Source organism: Rhea americana, unplaced genomic scaffold (genome assembly GCF_003343005.1).
Source record: "Rhea americana isolate MKP2758 unplaced genomic scaffold, rheAme1 scaffold_2, whole genome shotgun sequence".
Lineage (NCBI taxonomy): Eukaryota > Metazoa > Chordata > Aves > Rheiformes > Rheidae > Rhea > Rhea americana.
Genome location: NW_028186149.1, coordinates 13,607,179 through 13,623,284, shown reverse-complemented (window position 1 = coordinate 13,623,284; position 16,106 = coordinate 13,607,179). Strand labels below are relative to the sequence as shown.

Sequence of the window (16,106 nt, the reverse complement as noted above, 5' to 3'; positions counted from 1 at the left end):
GGCACAAAAAGGCAAAAGCCTTCTGCATCATTTTTCTTGCTCCTGGTACCTTTAAAAAGGCCATACTGTGAGAAAGTACTAACTCCTGTTCCATATCCTTCTGTCCTAACTTTAGACAGTGGTAAGATCAGTAATATCCCATCATAAAGATTTAGAGCATTTAGAGAAATCAGCTGTTACAAGCTAGAAACTGTCCTTTAATTATCTGTGAGTTAGTGTTCTAGTAGAGATGATATTGACCTCTAGTGACTAGCTTGGGGATACCTGGTGGCATGAGTATAGTGATTTATTACTGTGAACAGGTAGCCAAAAATCTCATGGAAGCTGGCACATGAAAACAGTCACCCCTCCGATCATGCCAACGAGTAATTACACATCCCTCTAGTTGAACAGAGATCTCCAGCTAAAAAAGACTCCAAAAAGTCTGCTACTATGAGTCTGAATTACGCACACAGAAACTTAAATATAGGATGATTGTGCATGGATGCCTTGGGCTGTGCAGTGGCTGCATCTGCAGGAGCGTAGAAATGCCCCCAGACTGAGTAAAAAGACCAAATAAAGCAGCCCCCAGAGGTTGGCACTGAGGTGTAATTCTAGAAGAAAACCAGAAGGGTGAGGAATTAGGTGGGAAGAGACCTGGACTGGGAGGAATAAATTAAATCTGTTTTGCAAAATACTGAAGTGAGGCAGGAGGAAACTATTGTGATTCACTGTAAATGTGCGAAATTGCACCAGAGGAACATCCCAACCCACCCGCTATTCATTAGTTGACATAACCTATTAGAAGTAACATTTTGCCACATTATGACTAACGGAAAATATTGTTAGACATTTAAATGCTGGCCATCAGCAAGTTACATATTTGACTGTTAAAACTTATCCATTTGACATACTGAAACTACTTATTTAATTATCTTTGAAAAAAATGTAGAGTATGCTATTGTGCTATACATTCATAGAATATAAAACAAAATAGGATATATGGTGTTTTAGGAAGTTATTAAAACCTTATCCAGCTTCAAAATAGCAAGTGTTTTACTTTCTCACTTATTCAWCAGAAATAAGGAAAAACAAACAAAAATCCCACAACTTCCCAGGAGAGCCATTCAAGACATTCCAAGAAAACAGATTTTTAGGAAAAGATTCAAGAAATAAAATGACTCAAGCACTGGGGAACAGAGGATGTTCCAAGCTAGTGAGACAACACAAATGATGTACTCACCGTACTGCCCCATGCAGACACTGGACTATAGGGGAAAGAGGACAGCTGAGTGGAGCATGCTCCCAGGGCACAGTTCTGACATGGATTTGAAGTGGGGGAAATTTTAACATAATTTCTACTCTCTCCTCAACTATGCAGAGGTAGCTGTTTCTCAACAGCTTTGAGGACTTTTTGCATTTAATACAACTTTTCTAATAGCGCTTAACATCTGATTATTACTGTTCACTTCTCACCTATATCTCATCATATATTCTCCTCAAGACTGGACAAGGACACTCTGAAAATGAATATTTGGACCCTCAAATATACAACCTGGATAAAGGGTTCACATACTTCGTGCCATTTTGGTAGAGCATTTGTTCCACATATGGCAGCTAGCAGGCAGCAGAAGGGTGAATAATACATACTGCTGCCCTCCTTTCTTGTTCCATCCTTGGCTGTTGTGGCTTTGTTCCTTGCTGTGGTGACCGTAAGTCTGGAAAGCATTTACATTCAAATGAAACACAGTTTTAATTAGGATTTATATTTAACTCATGAAAATATTCTTTAAAACAGTCTTTTTTAAAGATACTGTGCCTAAAACCATCTTACAGGTCCCATTTAGAATTATGCAATAGTGGCAGTAGAGGGAGCTGAAGAGTAAAACATGCTTCAGGTCTGCATAAAGTGTGGATAGGAGTAAGGGAGAACATTTTGGTAATCTCAGGAAAGAGAAGGAAAAAAAAAGTAGTAAAATGCCCTATGCAAGGTTCTAGTTATTTAAAAGCATAGAAATAGATTAACATTTAAAATTTCAAAATAAAAGCAGTAAAGTGGAAAACAAAATACAAAATAGCATGAGATAATACTTCTCTTACAAATACTTGCGACTTTTGGGTATGGCTGATTACTTCTGAACTCCTTTTCACCTAATAGATTAATTTTTCAGGCTCTGGTAATAACCATAAAACATACTTTATATGTTTGGGCAACCATTTCTAAGTGACTGTAATATTTTCTTTTGTATTCCTGGACATGTTTTGAGCAGCATGTATCATCTGGGCAGAAAAGGCAAAAGCATTAGTTGTCAGGTCACTAACTGCGCAGGATACATTTCCCATGCTTCCCTGGCAATGTGATACAGTATCAGCATGCACAGCTCAGACTAAAAAACCTCTCCGATTTCTAGCATATTACCCTAGCTAGGGAAGAAAAAAAAAAAAAAAAAAAAAAGTAAACACTACTCTCTCCCCACTGACCTACAGACTTAGGTAGCTGTCAAAGAAGCCACTCTTTAAGCCTATAAAGATGGCAAAAGCCAGTTAGCTAAATGAAAGCTACGGATGCAAACAGAAAATCTCATGTAGGAAGGGACTTTAACCTAAAGCTAACCACTGGAATTTCTTTTTATTATTTATTTTTATTTTTTCACTTCTCAGCTCAGTTAGTTCCTTTACTTTGTAGCAGGGATAACCTCCAGAGAATTCCTGTGCTTGCCTCTCGGCTATTTTGTTTCTTCTCCACATTCTGCACTTAGATGTGGCCACTATTCAGGTCACGCTTCTATGAACAATCAAAATTCACATAAGCTGGCACAGCCGCCAAAATAATCAGCGCTATTGTGTCCCTCCCAGCCCTTCCCCTTGCACCAGCACGAGTAGGAATTCTCCTACATACCAAGCTGCAACTTTATGAACAGCTGGACTCTGAGGAGGAGGAGGAGGCAACCACAGTGATTAACATCTCTGTCCCTCAATGCAAAAATCAAAGCAACATTGAGCTGGATGCCGGGGAGACAACTTACTCCGTTGTCTAGCTTTAGATTCCTTCGTCCTATGCAATTACTATTGCTATTTAACATGAGTTAGGGTGGGTCACTAATGAGAAATGGCAAGGTTGAAATCAACTTGCACAAAGGGAGAGACTTCTGAAAAATGCAAAAGGGATGTTGCAGTTTGAAGGAGCTCAAAGCCTTATGAACTATATATATAATATATATTTAAAGTTGGGGAGAAAAATCCCCAAACTTTGACTTGTCATCTGCTCATTTTGTTTTTCACTGCTGACTCAAGAATATTCAACCCCTGTGCCTGTATCTTTGATATACTAAGAAGTGTAAGCATAGGGCAGTGTAAAACACTCAGTTTTTTTAATCAAAATATCTGAAGTACTATATTGACTATTAATCTTTATGAGCTAAATTTATTGAAAGCCACCATTTTAACATATAATAAATATTGTAGCTATTATTATAGCCTAATGTGGCTAGAAACTTGAAGACTATCAGATTCTTTTGTAATGGAATATAGGACTTTATTTGTACTATTAATGGATATATTCTTTACACTCTTAATGGTAAATCAGCCACAATGAACGCCAATTCCTCTTTATAAACTGCTGGAATTATTAAATCTAGGAAAAAAAGGCAAGTATAGCTAAAACCAAAACTCAATAGATTTAGAATCTTGTGCCTCAAAAATTTATCAAGTATGCTCTGAACCAATGCAGGAAAGAGTATTTTATCAATAAGACCATTCAGTTGATTTATTTCTCAAGCTGACAAAACCACACACACTTGGCATAAAAATAGATTTAAACTAAGCAAGAGTCATGTCCTTGACATTGTTGCTTGTTTCTAGCCAGTTTTTTAAAATAAAATTATTCACTTTCTTTTCATGCATATGTTATGTCCACAGAACAGAAAGAAAACAAAGCATTGTTTTACAAGCTTGTATCAAGCTTGTATCAAGCCATCTTTAGGAATAAAAAGGGTTATTGGAATGGTATGAATACCCTGAACTCCCACTGGTTTTGGGTGGGAGTCAGGCACATTCACATAAGCAGTTACTCAGACTCAGCACCTTGCAGAACTGATCCTAGCAGAGTCTTCGAGTCACTTTAAGACTTGTCTATAACAAGACAGACTGTCTCAGAGGAAAACAGGCAATGTCTCTTCTCAGCCTAAGACAGAAGAACAGAGTCAGGCTTCCCATACAGCAGTTGGGTTACTTCCTACGCTGTCCACCCTTCTCTGTCCCCTCCTTGGTTTTGCATCTCTGCTACAGGAGTGCTTCCAGGGCTTTGCCATAGCTACTAAACTGCTGCTGTCTACCTCATGAGAAGTGAGGCCCCTTCCTGTTACCTTAGTATCCCAGATTAAAATACAACAGCTCAACAACTATTGCAGAGGAACCTGAATCATCCCTGAACTGCAGAAAATTCAAAAGAGCACAAGAACCAGTCTCCCTCTGCTCCATAATCAGAGYCCTACTCTAGACAAAGCAGAGCAGCCTGGGGAAAGCTGGCATAGTGCTAGGGATGTGGCAGCCAGGAACACTACAAATTCACTGATCAACATGGCTTATCCATCTTCAGGGTATCCTTAGTTTCTCTGCTACTCCTAAATCTTCAGGTAACCATTGCAGTCAAGATTTCTGAGCATGTCTGTCATCTGGTAACATTATTTCAAGACACACTACTTACAAATTCTTGTGAAGTCTATGCATCTTTCTATTCTTCTGCTTTCCACTTCCTTAACGTCTTACTTTAGATAAAGGAGAACAACATGTTTAGCATATTACTGWGCCCTGAACATGTTTTGTACTAAATCTCAATTCAATATCTAAATATATATATACAGCTATATACACTTATATGTATATATCTATCTTACTGCTCTTGCATAGAAGTCATTATAATACTTTCTTACGATCAAATAGTAAAGACAGAAGCAGCAAAGTAGTTCTCCTTTGCATGCAAGTGAATGCAGAGTTACACATTAAGCAGCTATCATAGCAGGAGAAATTGCTCCTTATCGCCTCCTGTTGACTTTGGTACTTGTCAAACAGTGGGAATAGAGGAAGGAAGGAGTCACTTATTAGAAGTGATTAYGGAGAAAATTTCAGCTCACGCTTTGCAGGAGATACTACATACTGAGGAATTTTTCTAACATGATGTAAATTTACTGGTTTAAAAATCACTAAAATTACAATAATAAATTGCCAAGTAAAYAAAATATATGGAACTGCAGAAGTCTGGCTCAACATCTGTAAGAGGAATTGGCTGCCTTATTTCACTGATACTACCATCTCCAAGCAGGTTAACTTTAAGTCATTTTTGTTATTCCACTCCATCTCTAAGAAAAAAAAAAAAAAAGAGAGAGAGTCAGAGTTTTGTAAAACTTGCCAAGTAGGTTCTTATTTTGAAAGATAAGAAGCTAGTATTTGAAGATTTAACAGCACTTGCATGTTGCTTTTTTCCTCCTCTTCAAAACAAAGAGCCAAGACACAGGTTCTCACAAAACTCCATCAAATATCAACTTGAATTTCAAGACAAATAAGATCCAGGAGCTCAGATGACACGCAATACAAACATGGGCATGATTTACTACAAACAGCACAATTTCTAGCAGTATAGCTGCATGATAACTGTCTGGACCAAGTTGCAAAGGGCATCATTGCCTTTCACTTCTCCCAGTACAGTTCTGGACAGCATTCCATACTAACCCAGCTCCCAGAAATTAGTGGGAGACTTGGAGGTGTTTCTGTAGCAAGACAAATGACTAAGATGGAAACTTAATTCTGATCAACACAAGAGATTCTCTCCTAGCTCAAAACATGAGTACTACTTTGATAAGGAGCATAGCCTTTATTTCCCACTGTTGTTCATTTTCTTCACACTATCCTGTGGAATATACACTTGCTAAAGCACACAAGCATAGATAGCTGGAATGAGACTTCTGAGTTTTGCCTTAAATGMAGTACCTCACATTTCTCACAGGGAAATAAAGAATGGTTCAGAGAGTTGTAAAGAAAAAAAAATTTAATTTTTCAAAGAAACATTCAAGATACGGAAGGTCACAATACAAAGTTCTTAAACAACACAACATCAAAATTGAAAAAGCTTTTTTTTGATTAGAAGTGACTGGTTAATACAAAGACTAGGTGCCACTACTGATTATAGTACAAAGCTTAAGACAGCGGATTTGTATTTTCATTCCCTGAAAAATCTCATTCTGAAGTGTTCAATGCTAAGGTCTTGCCTGAAATAAATTTAAGTTCAGAGTCGTATTTGTCTCCATCCTCAATTCTAAGTACTAGGAGTGAGTTTCAGAGTAAGAAATGGATAGCAAAGGCACACCATTGTTTGAACACAAGGCAGAGACTATAGCCCTTACATTTTCTGGCTTCTGTCTAGGTGTTTTATAGACATTCATACTTACATATATACAGTGAAAAATACATCCCTCTGATGGGGTGCAAAATGGAAAAAATATTAGAGCTCTACATAATTAAAAATGTAACCTTTTTAACCTACATTTTTTATATACTTATGCATTTCTTGGTGTTTCTTCAAATACTTCCATATTACACATTTTAGAAATGAAGTATCTTTATATTATTTCTATTATTTCACTTTGAAAGAATTAGCATAAAATGAATGCTTAATTTAAGATCATTGTTCACCTCTGTCACTGTGTCAATCATGGAAGAGTGCAGAAAACACTGCTAAAAAGTTGTGAAGTCATCAGCCAAAACTATATGCACAATTACTTGCTTGTTAACTTTTTCAAACAGCTTTCCAATTAATGAAAAACACTTTAAAGAAAAAAAATCTTGCTTAATCTTTTTAAAAGTTACTAGACTGCAAGTCTTGTGTGTCAAATCCTGGCACAAAATGTTCTTCAATCTTAGAGAGTCCAGGCAGACTTACTGTAATTATTAACAGAACTCCAGCCACAAGGGCACAGATCAGTCTGCTCCAGTTTAATCACATATACCAGGGCTAACTCTGTTTGTGGACCATGTCAGTGCCTATAAAACTATCATAGAACTGAAAATGAATTGAAACTAGAGTTTGGAAGAGCTACATATGGATTTTACGAAATACGCTGTTCCATAAATAGTTTTGCATATAAATGCAACCAATTAGTTTAAACCAAACATTTCTAGAATTACATAAAAAGTAATAACTATATCACACTTGAGTTCCCTGAGAAGAAAGTTTTTGAACTACAAAGGYCTTTGGAATGCAGTCAGTAATGAATAAGCACAGACCTCTTGAATGCTACAGCAAACATCTCCAACTTCCATGCTGAACAGACTTGCTTTATACATTTTAATTTTCATTAATCCTTGCTCTCCAGAAGAGTGGCACTGAAATGGGAGCAAAAGATGACAATAGTCTAATACTAAAACTCATTTCTGTGAAGACTTTATTATTGCAAGCGAACATACAGTCAGCATGCTTGATGAACACGAAGTCATTAAGAGCATAGTTTACCAGATCTATTCAATCTGTAACTGAGCCTATAAGTCTTGAAAACTTTAATACACTACAAAAAGTTTTCAAGTACATATTTCTGGAAAGATCACTTTTTCTTTTTTTTCCTCCTTCCTCTCTCCCCCTACAAGGCACAGCTTATGTTTAGCCGACATCATAAATTCCAGGAGATTTAAGACTTATAATAAATGAGCAGAAAGCAGAAGAATAAGTAAAATCAGCAACCATTTTATTTCCATCCAGTTTTGCAAATATTAAGGATGGTATTACTAGAGCTCAGTTCACCATTATAACTTATGGAAATATGCTGTCTCTAGACGAAACACCGCTTATAGTGTTTTCCCATTTTTTCCACCCATGTACTTGCAAGTTGTGTGAAAATTTGGCGTGGTTTAACTGTGCCTTTCAGTCCCTATTCATGTACCTAATTACACATCTCCTTCATCTTCTCTCCCCAGTCAGCAAATTACAGCAATTGTAGGTGGAGAAAAAGCATTGAGACAGACAAAAAATGAGAGGTTATAAAAATGTTAAATAGCAACATACACTACACTAACACCCGAAATCCCCACAACACACAGAAGACAACTTTGTTACTATGCCATGTTCTGTTTGCTATCATTCTCTATGAGGATCAATATGATACAATTATTTGTTGTCCAGTACATGTGCACAACACTAATTCCAGATTCTTCAGACTTACAACCCAGTTTCTAGGCAAACAATTCACTTTGTTTTCACTATTTTGAAGACAAAATACTTAAGCTGGTTTCAGGTATTATCTAAGTAGTTTTAATAGCAAAATTCAGACACTCTCTCCCACCACAGCCACAGAGTTAATGCTCAACACTTTTCAAAAAGCTTTAAAAAATTAAATTATATTGAAAAAATGATTTCCAGTGTACTCCATGCAATTGACCTGCTCAAAAAGTTTAAACTCTTAATTTAACATGTTCTAAATTAGTGGAGAGTTCATATTTAGAAATTAACTCTAGATAGTTCTTGGTCCTCATATGGCAGGAAAAAAAATTATTTAAAATGATCTCCATCATCAGAAAAAAGTTCCTATAGGCCAAAAAAAAAAAAGTATATACACATTCACTGTAGTCAGGCAATCAACTCTTCCATTCCAATACTATAGTAAACATTTAYTGATTACATTATTTCAACCAGGAGAACCCAATCAATAATTCATATTTGCATATCCAAATATATGATTACCTGCCAAAGGCTTTTTTTTCTTTAAGACTAAATATCTTTTTCTTGTCCAACATAATCAACTCAGTTGAATGCATTTAACCTTAAGACTAATCTGTAAACTGTGTTCTCTCCTTCACTCCACCTGCCCTGATCTTTAGAGAGATATTAAGTAAAAGGCTTAAAGGATGCACCGACAGTTTCATTTCAAGCTTAGCACTTATCCGAGCATGCTTGTAAACGGTCTCTTACACGAGGTGGAAGTGTTTTCAACAACCTTTCTTCTACAACTAGACTATTCCGTTTTAGAAACTGACATTCTTCCAGTTCAGCAGGAAGTGATTCAAGATAGTTTCCAATGAGCTCTAATTGAACAAGATTCAGTAGCTGACCCACACAAGGGGACAAACTCATCAGACTGTTATTTCCCAGAAGCAGAAATTGCAGCTTTCTGCACTGAAATAATCCATCAGGCAACATTTCAATCTAGAAAAGGGAAAGAAAAGAATGAAAATAATGTATGTTAAAATTTGTTAGCAGAAATGTGGCTGCATGTTTTCTCCACTTACAAACTTTATTTTAAGTTAAAAAAGCTCTTAGTTCATAGAAGGATAAGAAAAGGGGAAATTTTTAGTGCTTCCATAATTATGTGGGGAAAAGTGCAGCTATAACTGCTGAAGAACAGTATAATACGTATATATATTTATATAAATATATAAATATACACACACACACACCTGTTTTATTATGAAGAAGCTTTGCTATGGGAAGAAACCAAGCCAGAAGCATGATGGGAGTGGTGTCTATGGGCATATGTGCGTGTGCACACATCAAGGGAGATAAACAGGCTGTCTCCTAAAGAATCAGTTACTGAAGACCAAACACAGATTCTGTGGACAGATATTAGCATCTCCTAGTGTTGTGAAATCTGTACAAGCAGTTACCCATGCAATGTAGTTGTAATTCAATCCTGGTCTACCCTACAGATACTAGCACCCCAGAACAGCCTCACTGAAAGAGAATTCCCAATGTGAACAGAGCCCTGTGCTACAGAGCCAGACAGTTTAGCACTGCTGAGTTACCAGCTATAATTATTTTCGTCCTACCAATCACACAGACAGATAAGCTGCTTTCAAACCAGCTGCAGATTCACTAAAGGTTAGTTTGGCATTTTAAGGTAAAAATTAAAACTGCATGTTTCCATTAAGACCCTAATTGGGTAGATTGCTGCAGAGAAAGGGAAGACACGTTTCAGCAGCCACCCAACCAATCATTATCTCTATTCATGAGCCAGAGCCTTTAAGGGCTGCACACTGGGACAGTACTTGTATACAAGCTTTGATGATACCAAAGTCTTAGTAATCAAAACAAGCATCACTCACCACCACCTTTCAACTTTACTAGGTTTACGCTTATCATGAGCCCTACAAAAGCATTTTAAACCAGAGACTGTTCTGGAAAAAAGGGTAGACTAAGATTCCTTTTTTTGTTTTGTTTTGTTTTTTAAGTAATTAAAAGTTGTACTTACATGGTTTTTTGTCAAAGCCAAGTACTGCAGATTGGTCAGATAACTGATTTCCTCAGGGATGGAAGTTAGCTTATTATAGCTAAGATCCAAATAGTGCAACTTTTTACAAAGAAACAGTTGCAATGGAACATTTTTAATATTATTATAATTTAGATATAGTTGTTCCAGGTTTGACAATGCACCAATCTGCACTGGAACATATGAAATGCTGTTGTGCCACAGTTTTAAGCAAGAAAGGTTCTTAAGATGTTGAAAGCTAATTATTTCTTCTACTGTTCTGAGATTATTCTCTTTTAAGTCAATTTCATGCAAATTGTTCAGGGTAAAAATAGAATGGGGAATGCGCTCTAAATCACAGCAGATTAATTCCAAGGTTCTCAGGTTTACCAACTTCTTCAAGTTATTTAGCACTATCAGTTTATTTCCCTCATTGTTGATGGACAAGTGTTGTAAAGAAGGCAGAAGATCTGTAACAACCTGAGGTATACGGGAAAGGTTGTTTTTCAAGTGAATTGATCTCAGATTTTTTAGCCCCTGAAAGCTTTCATTGTATATGGAGTTGTGATGATCTAGCATGAAATATCCTGTTAAGCACAATTCCTTTAGGTTTTTTAGATGAAAAATCCAAGGTGGAATCCTCCCCATCTCACTAGATTTTAGACGCAACGTTTTCAGATTTTCTTCCAAAAAGCTCATTGCTGGATAATCCACAGTTAGTGATGAATGATAAACATTGAGTTCTTTGAGATTGACTAGCTGGGACACAGCTGAAGGAAGTTTGGCTTCAGGAATAAGTTCGAGGCTTAGGACTTCTACTTCTGTCAGTTCAAAGACACTGTCCGGAAGACCATTTAACATGAAAAGGTGGAGTTCAATTTTGTCCTGGGAGTTTCTTATTAGTTTGTTTTTCAGTTTTTCCACTGACCATTGGTTGTTAAGATTTATCTGTTTCAGTTTGTTCTCACTCAGATCAGACAGGAATATCGAGAATCGTTGTGAATAAAGAGGATCATATTGATCAGCCAAGTGGAGGATAAATGCAAAGTCATTCCTTACATCAGGTATATCATTGTAATTACTTTTCTCTCTCAACTTCTCAAAAGAATATTGTTTAAGTGAACTTCTTAACATCCACCACAAACTGTAAGTACAAGTTAAGCCATAGAAGATCACTAAAACAACATAAAATGAAGCCAAAACTTTAAAAATTTCTGCTAGTGAATAAACACACTGGTACCTTTTGTAGCCTGTAAAGGCTTGAACATCAACTACACAATCAATTTCAAGTGTAATAAAGGATAAATAATAGGGGACATAAATTATTATTATTACAAATACAATAACTTTTACTATAATCTGTTTCATATATACTGTATATATGACATCCTTCTCTTCAACATGTACTCTAAATTTCTTCACTTTTTCAAATATAGCTTTAGCTTGTTCCCCTTCTTTTTTGTCAAGAACACTTGAGGAATTTTCTCTTCCAGTTGTTTCTAAGCCAGGTTGAGTATATGGCAGAGACTGTCTGCTCGCAGCTATATCTACTGAATTCCCAGGTGATGAAATCACTGCTTTTGACTTGGCTATTGGCAAGCCCCTCACGGACTGCTCAGCAACCGTTTCTGAGAGGGCACGTGTTGTCCATGGAGAATCAAAACACTTCTGAAGAATGGCTACAAAGTGCTCAAGCCTGGAACTTGTACTTGGATAGTAAAGCCAGAAATTACTGCAAGCTGCAAAAATAAAGGTATGTAGAAGCACTAGGTATGGAAAAAATTTGGCAAACCAGTGAAGCTGTCTCTCATAACATACTGCATCAATATAGGAATACTGCTGTCGATGAAGATCATTCTGAATTTTAAGTGGGATGATTATTTGTGCTGTGGAGCTAGAGGATATGTTAAGGTTTGTTTTAACTAAATCCCAAGGCACGGCACAGTGATTGTCAAATTCTAGCTTGCAAGGAAGACAACACAACACTCTGGTTTGAGTAAGCTGGAGAGCCCCAGCAAGCACAGCGACTAGCAGCATTATCATGGTGAGGTAATACCAGAAGACGTCCCACCATGGTTTCAGTATGTGGTAGGATGACTGGGCATCTGCTAAGTATTTGAGTTCTGTTAGCGTGATCATGACTTTCACCTGTGAGAGAACAGCAGCTGGTGTGAGGGGAAAAGAAAAGACACACAGTGAGATAAACTGCTTTTAACAATTCTCTATTAAACACTTGCAGCTTATCGCTGTTTTTTTCAATTTTAAACATATGTAACATTGGACTAGCATCCAAAGCATAGCAAAAGGACCCAAAAACTTCTGATACCTAACCCTAGCCATTATCTCATTTTTATTTTAAGAAAAATTACTTAGAATACAAGAATTTAAACAAAGAATGAAACTAGCACCAGAAGTTAAGAGAAACATATTTTGATCAAACATTTGAGTACTGTTAAAAGCAAAAGCAGTAAGCAGGTTGAAGTTAAAAAAAGTGTTTATTAGAGATATTACTAATAGCTCTTCACCTCTGTCCTTAAGTAGTAGTAGTATTAAGTGTTATAATAGTGCAAGTTACATTTCTCTTTTAAGACTTAGAATCAGAACAATGTGTTAACATGATCACTTTTGTAATTTAGAATATTCTATGGTTTAAATCATTCCATCCAATCAGCCAAGAATAAATAGTTCATATAAATTCTAAAACAGCGGTTTACATCACATACTACGTGCCATTCCCCATTTTGCCCTACCAAGAGAATTACATATACTGATGAAATGAAAATGCAACTTTGTAATACAACTTGTTATCATCTAATATTTTCATTCAGATATGAATTACAATGCTATATATAATATATACATATATATACACATATATACATACACATATACAGTTTATTACCTGCTCAGAAAAATAGGTTTGACAGCACTTGCACACTTAACTGTTACAGCAGGTATTAAAAAAATGAAACCAGAGGGGTATGATGGTTATGTAAGCTATGTAGCTTAGCATTTATGCTTGTGGCTAATTTACACTGATTGAATAAGCCATTTACTGCAATTGACAAACTGTAATAAATATTTAGGTATAATACTTGTATTTAAGCTCATAAGGGATTGATACTTACTTTATTTAAAGAGAATAAAATACACAGCTATCTTCAGTCAGGAGGCCTACACCTTTTAAAATTCCTTGGACATGCCATCTTTGCATTTGTCTTCATTCTGTTTGGAAAAGCATTGAGTAAACTTCAGTAAGTGAAGCCATTATGAATAAAGAGCAGACATTTCAGCTTTCATCAGAACTGTTGTCTTATTGCAGACAACAGAATCTGCTAAACTCTGCATTGCTACAGCTGCACAAAGTGGACTAGAACATCCTCAGACATGATCATCTAGAACATAAAGTTAAAGTCTTGCATGACCTAGCCTTCCTTCAACTGGAAAGTAATTGTTTTTTAGCCAAACGAGTAACATGAAAATAAAACAAGCAACATGCAAGGCTTCAAGCAGTAGAGTTCAGTCACAATTTTGATATATCAACAGCTTGTAGAGAAGTAACAGTTTTCCAAAAACAGAGGCCCGTATTTTACACTCTGAGCAAGCTAATGAAGATTTGTCCTGTGTCGATGGCAATACCAAAGACATCACCAGCTTAGAAGAAACTTACTATAAAGTTCTGCTAAACAGTACAGATACCAAAGAACAGTTATCTCAGAAACTGTCTTCTATCTAATTCTTACTGGAAACGTCAGATCCAACAAACAGAAAACTGACAAGGCTGCTACAGAAAGGACAAACAGCAGGAGTGAGGCAGCACTGTGTTCTTCTCCTATGTTCACCTTGGATGGCAAGAATGACCCCAAGTAAGTTAATTTTCCATGCTGTGACAACACCATTTTGAATAGACCACGGAAACTTACCAGGCCCACTCAASCCACAGCAACTGGAGGAGGCCAGGTGGTTACAGCGCCCTCCTGGAGGGAAACAAAGTATCACACCATGAAGCATTAGGATTCCTGTAGCAATTTCAGTAACTATTAGAGCATTATTCGTTCCACAGCAGAGTATTTTAAAGACCCAGAATTTGACAACAAGGAGGGGAAGAGAGAGTGTTTACATGAAGTTACTAGTTTGGCAGCTGAAATGCTCTAACCCTACTTGAGAAATATCAACTACAATCACCCCAACTCACTCTGCAAAAGCACCAGCAAGTACATTTAAAATCAGTTATTTTTGCATAATTCTCCGGGGTTTGAGTATAAATTCATAGAGCTATGAGAACAAAAAAAAAAGATACTGAAAAGATCAGTACTAAGACACCCATTCCAAAGTGATCACCACCTGGATACTGTTTCAATTCACACTGGAAATGCTTGATGTGAACGTAAATGGAAGAATGAAAAGTAAACTTTTCAGTTCCAACCTAGAATTAAAACCCATGAACTAAAGGAAAGATTTGAGAGCCCTACTAACCAATCAGATAAGAATACACACTTAAGAGATGAACATGCAAAATAACAGAAACTGAAAGAGAATAGCAAAAGATATAAATAACATGTATTTAAACGAAACATTTTAAAGTCATGACAATCACAAAATTGGCTGAGAGCTTAAAACAGTATGAAAGGTCTAATTAGCATGATGATAGCAGTAATTTTTCTTCCTGATGAACATGTGGGCCTCTGTAGGGATTTGGGCAGATCCCAGTATTTTAAGACATTCATTTAATAATTGTTTATTAGAGAAAGTTTAAAATAATATAATAATGCTCATGTACTTTGATACATTGTGATATTTTATCTTAAAAGGCCACAGTGAAAGTATAGTTCACTGACTCCTATCTCATTTGAAGATATATATATATTTTCTTTTTTCCAGAAAGAGAATCTACAAGATTCTTAAATATAAAGGCTGCTTTAACACTTGAGATTCATTTTACGTGCCCTAGCTGCTTGGCTTCTTATCTGACACCTACTTAAGATGACAGTCTATAGAGYTACAGCTGATTCATAAAAACATTCCTATCTAGAAAGGGTGCACATGTGCRTGCACACACATTTTTTCAGCAATGGACTCTACAGAGTTAGAATTATGCTAAATAATTCCAGCAGTTCCTGTACTTTACCCAGTTTGTATTGAGTTCTCCTCCTGCTTGCTTTTTGTTGCCAAAGCCTGATTCAGAGGACAATTAACTATACAGAGTCTCTGGTCTTAAAAAGAGTCATCTTAAAAACAGACTTCTCCGAATTCAAAGAGGAAGCAGACACTTTAAGAGATTTATCATGTAAGAAAGGCCAAAAGTGGACACAAACGATGTTATATGAATATCATTTTTATAATTCCTTCCGTACTATAGGAGTGGAAGGTTTTTTAATTACTCATAACAAGATCACAAAAATCCAGATCTATCCTACAAGATTAAAAGAGTAAAAGAAAATAACAAGAAATATTACTTATATATACCATGGCAGACTTACAGATAAAAAGCTTTTGGTAGAAATCCACAATTCTTCAAAAAGCATCCTCAACCAAGCAATACGTTATTTTGAGCATGCAAGAAGCCAAAGGTGTACCAACTGGCAGTAGAGTTCCCTGTGCATTCTTACCTAAACATCTCTCCTGTGAGCTGAACTGCACTTTCCTATTTTGCCTTTCCTTTCTTTAATGAAGCCTTCAAATAAACTATATAATCATAGTTTGTTCTTCATTCTTAAATTATTTATCTTATTTCAGTGGTATCATCAGATAAGAGATCAAGAGTGGACTGTGATATAAAGAAACAAGTTTCAGTGAGAAATTTAACACTGCTCTCAGTTCCTACAAAACACGAATTGCCATGCTTCTTGCTTATTCTAAAATTCCTTTCAATAGAGCAACGGGAACCAGCTGTAGAAACTA

The 16,106-nt window shown here is 36.3% G+C and overlaps 1 protein-coding gene across 1 annotated transcript; it reads right to left on the bottom strand.

Moving 5' to 3' along the window:
- Positions 1–6,050: 6,050 nt before the first annotated feature.
- LRRC8B (leucine rich repeat containing 8 VRAC subunit B) lies at positions 6,051–15,835 on the bottom strand. Its single transcript, XM_085303531.1, has 5 exons — positions 15,815–15,835; positions 14,129–14,182; positions 13,334–13,430; positions 10,209–12,370; positions 6,051–9,166 (listed from the first exon to the last, which is right to left on the bottom strand). Exons 4-5 carry the CDS (start codon positions 12,342–12,344, stop codon positions 8,894–8,896), a joined length of 2,409 nt encoding a protein of 802 aa, XP_085159657.1. The 5' UTR covers positions 12,345–12,370; positions 13,334–13,430; positions 14,129–14,182; positions 15,815–15,835; the 3' UTR covers positions 6,051–8,893.
- Between the last annotated feature and the right edge of the window lie 271 nt (positions 15,836–16,106).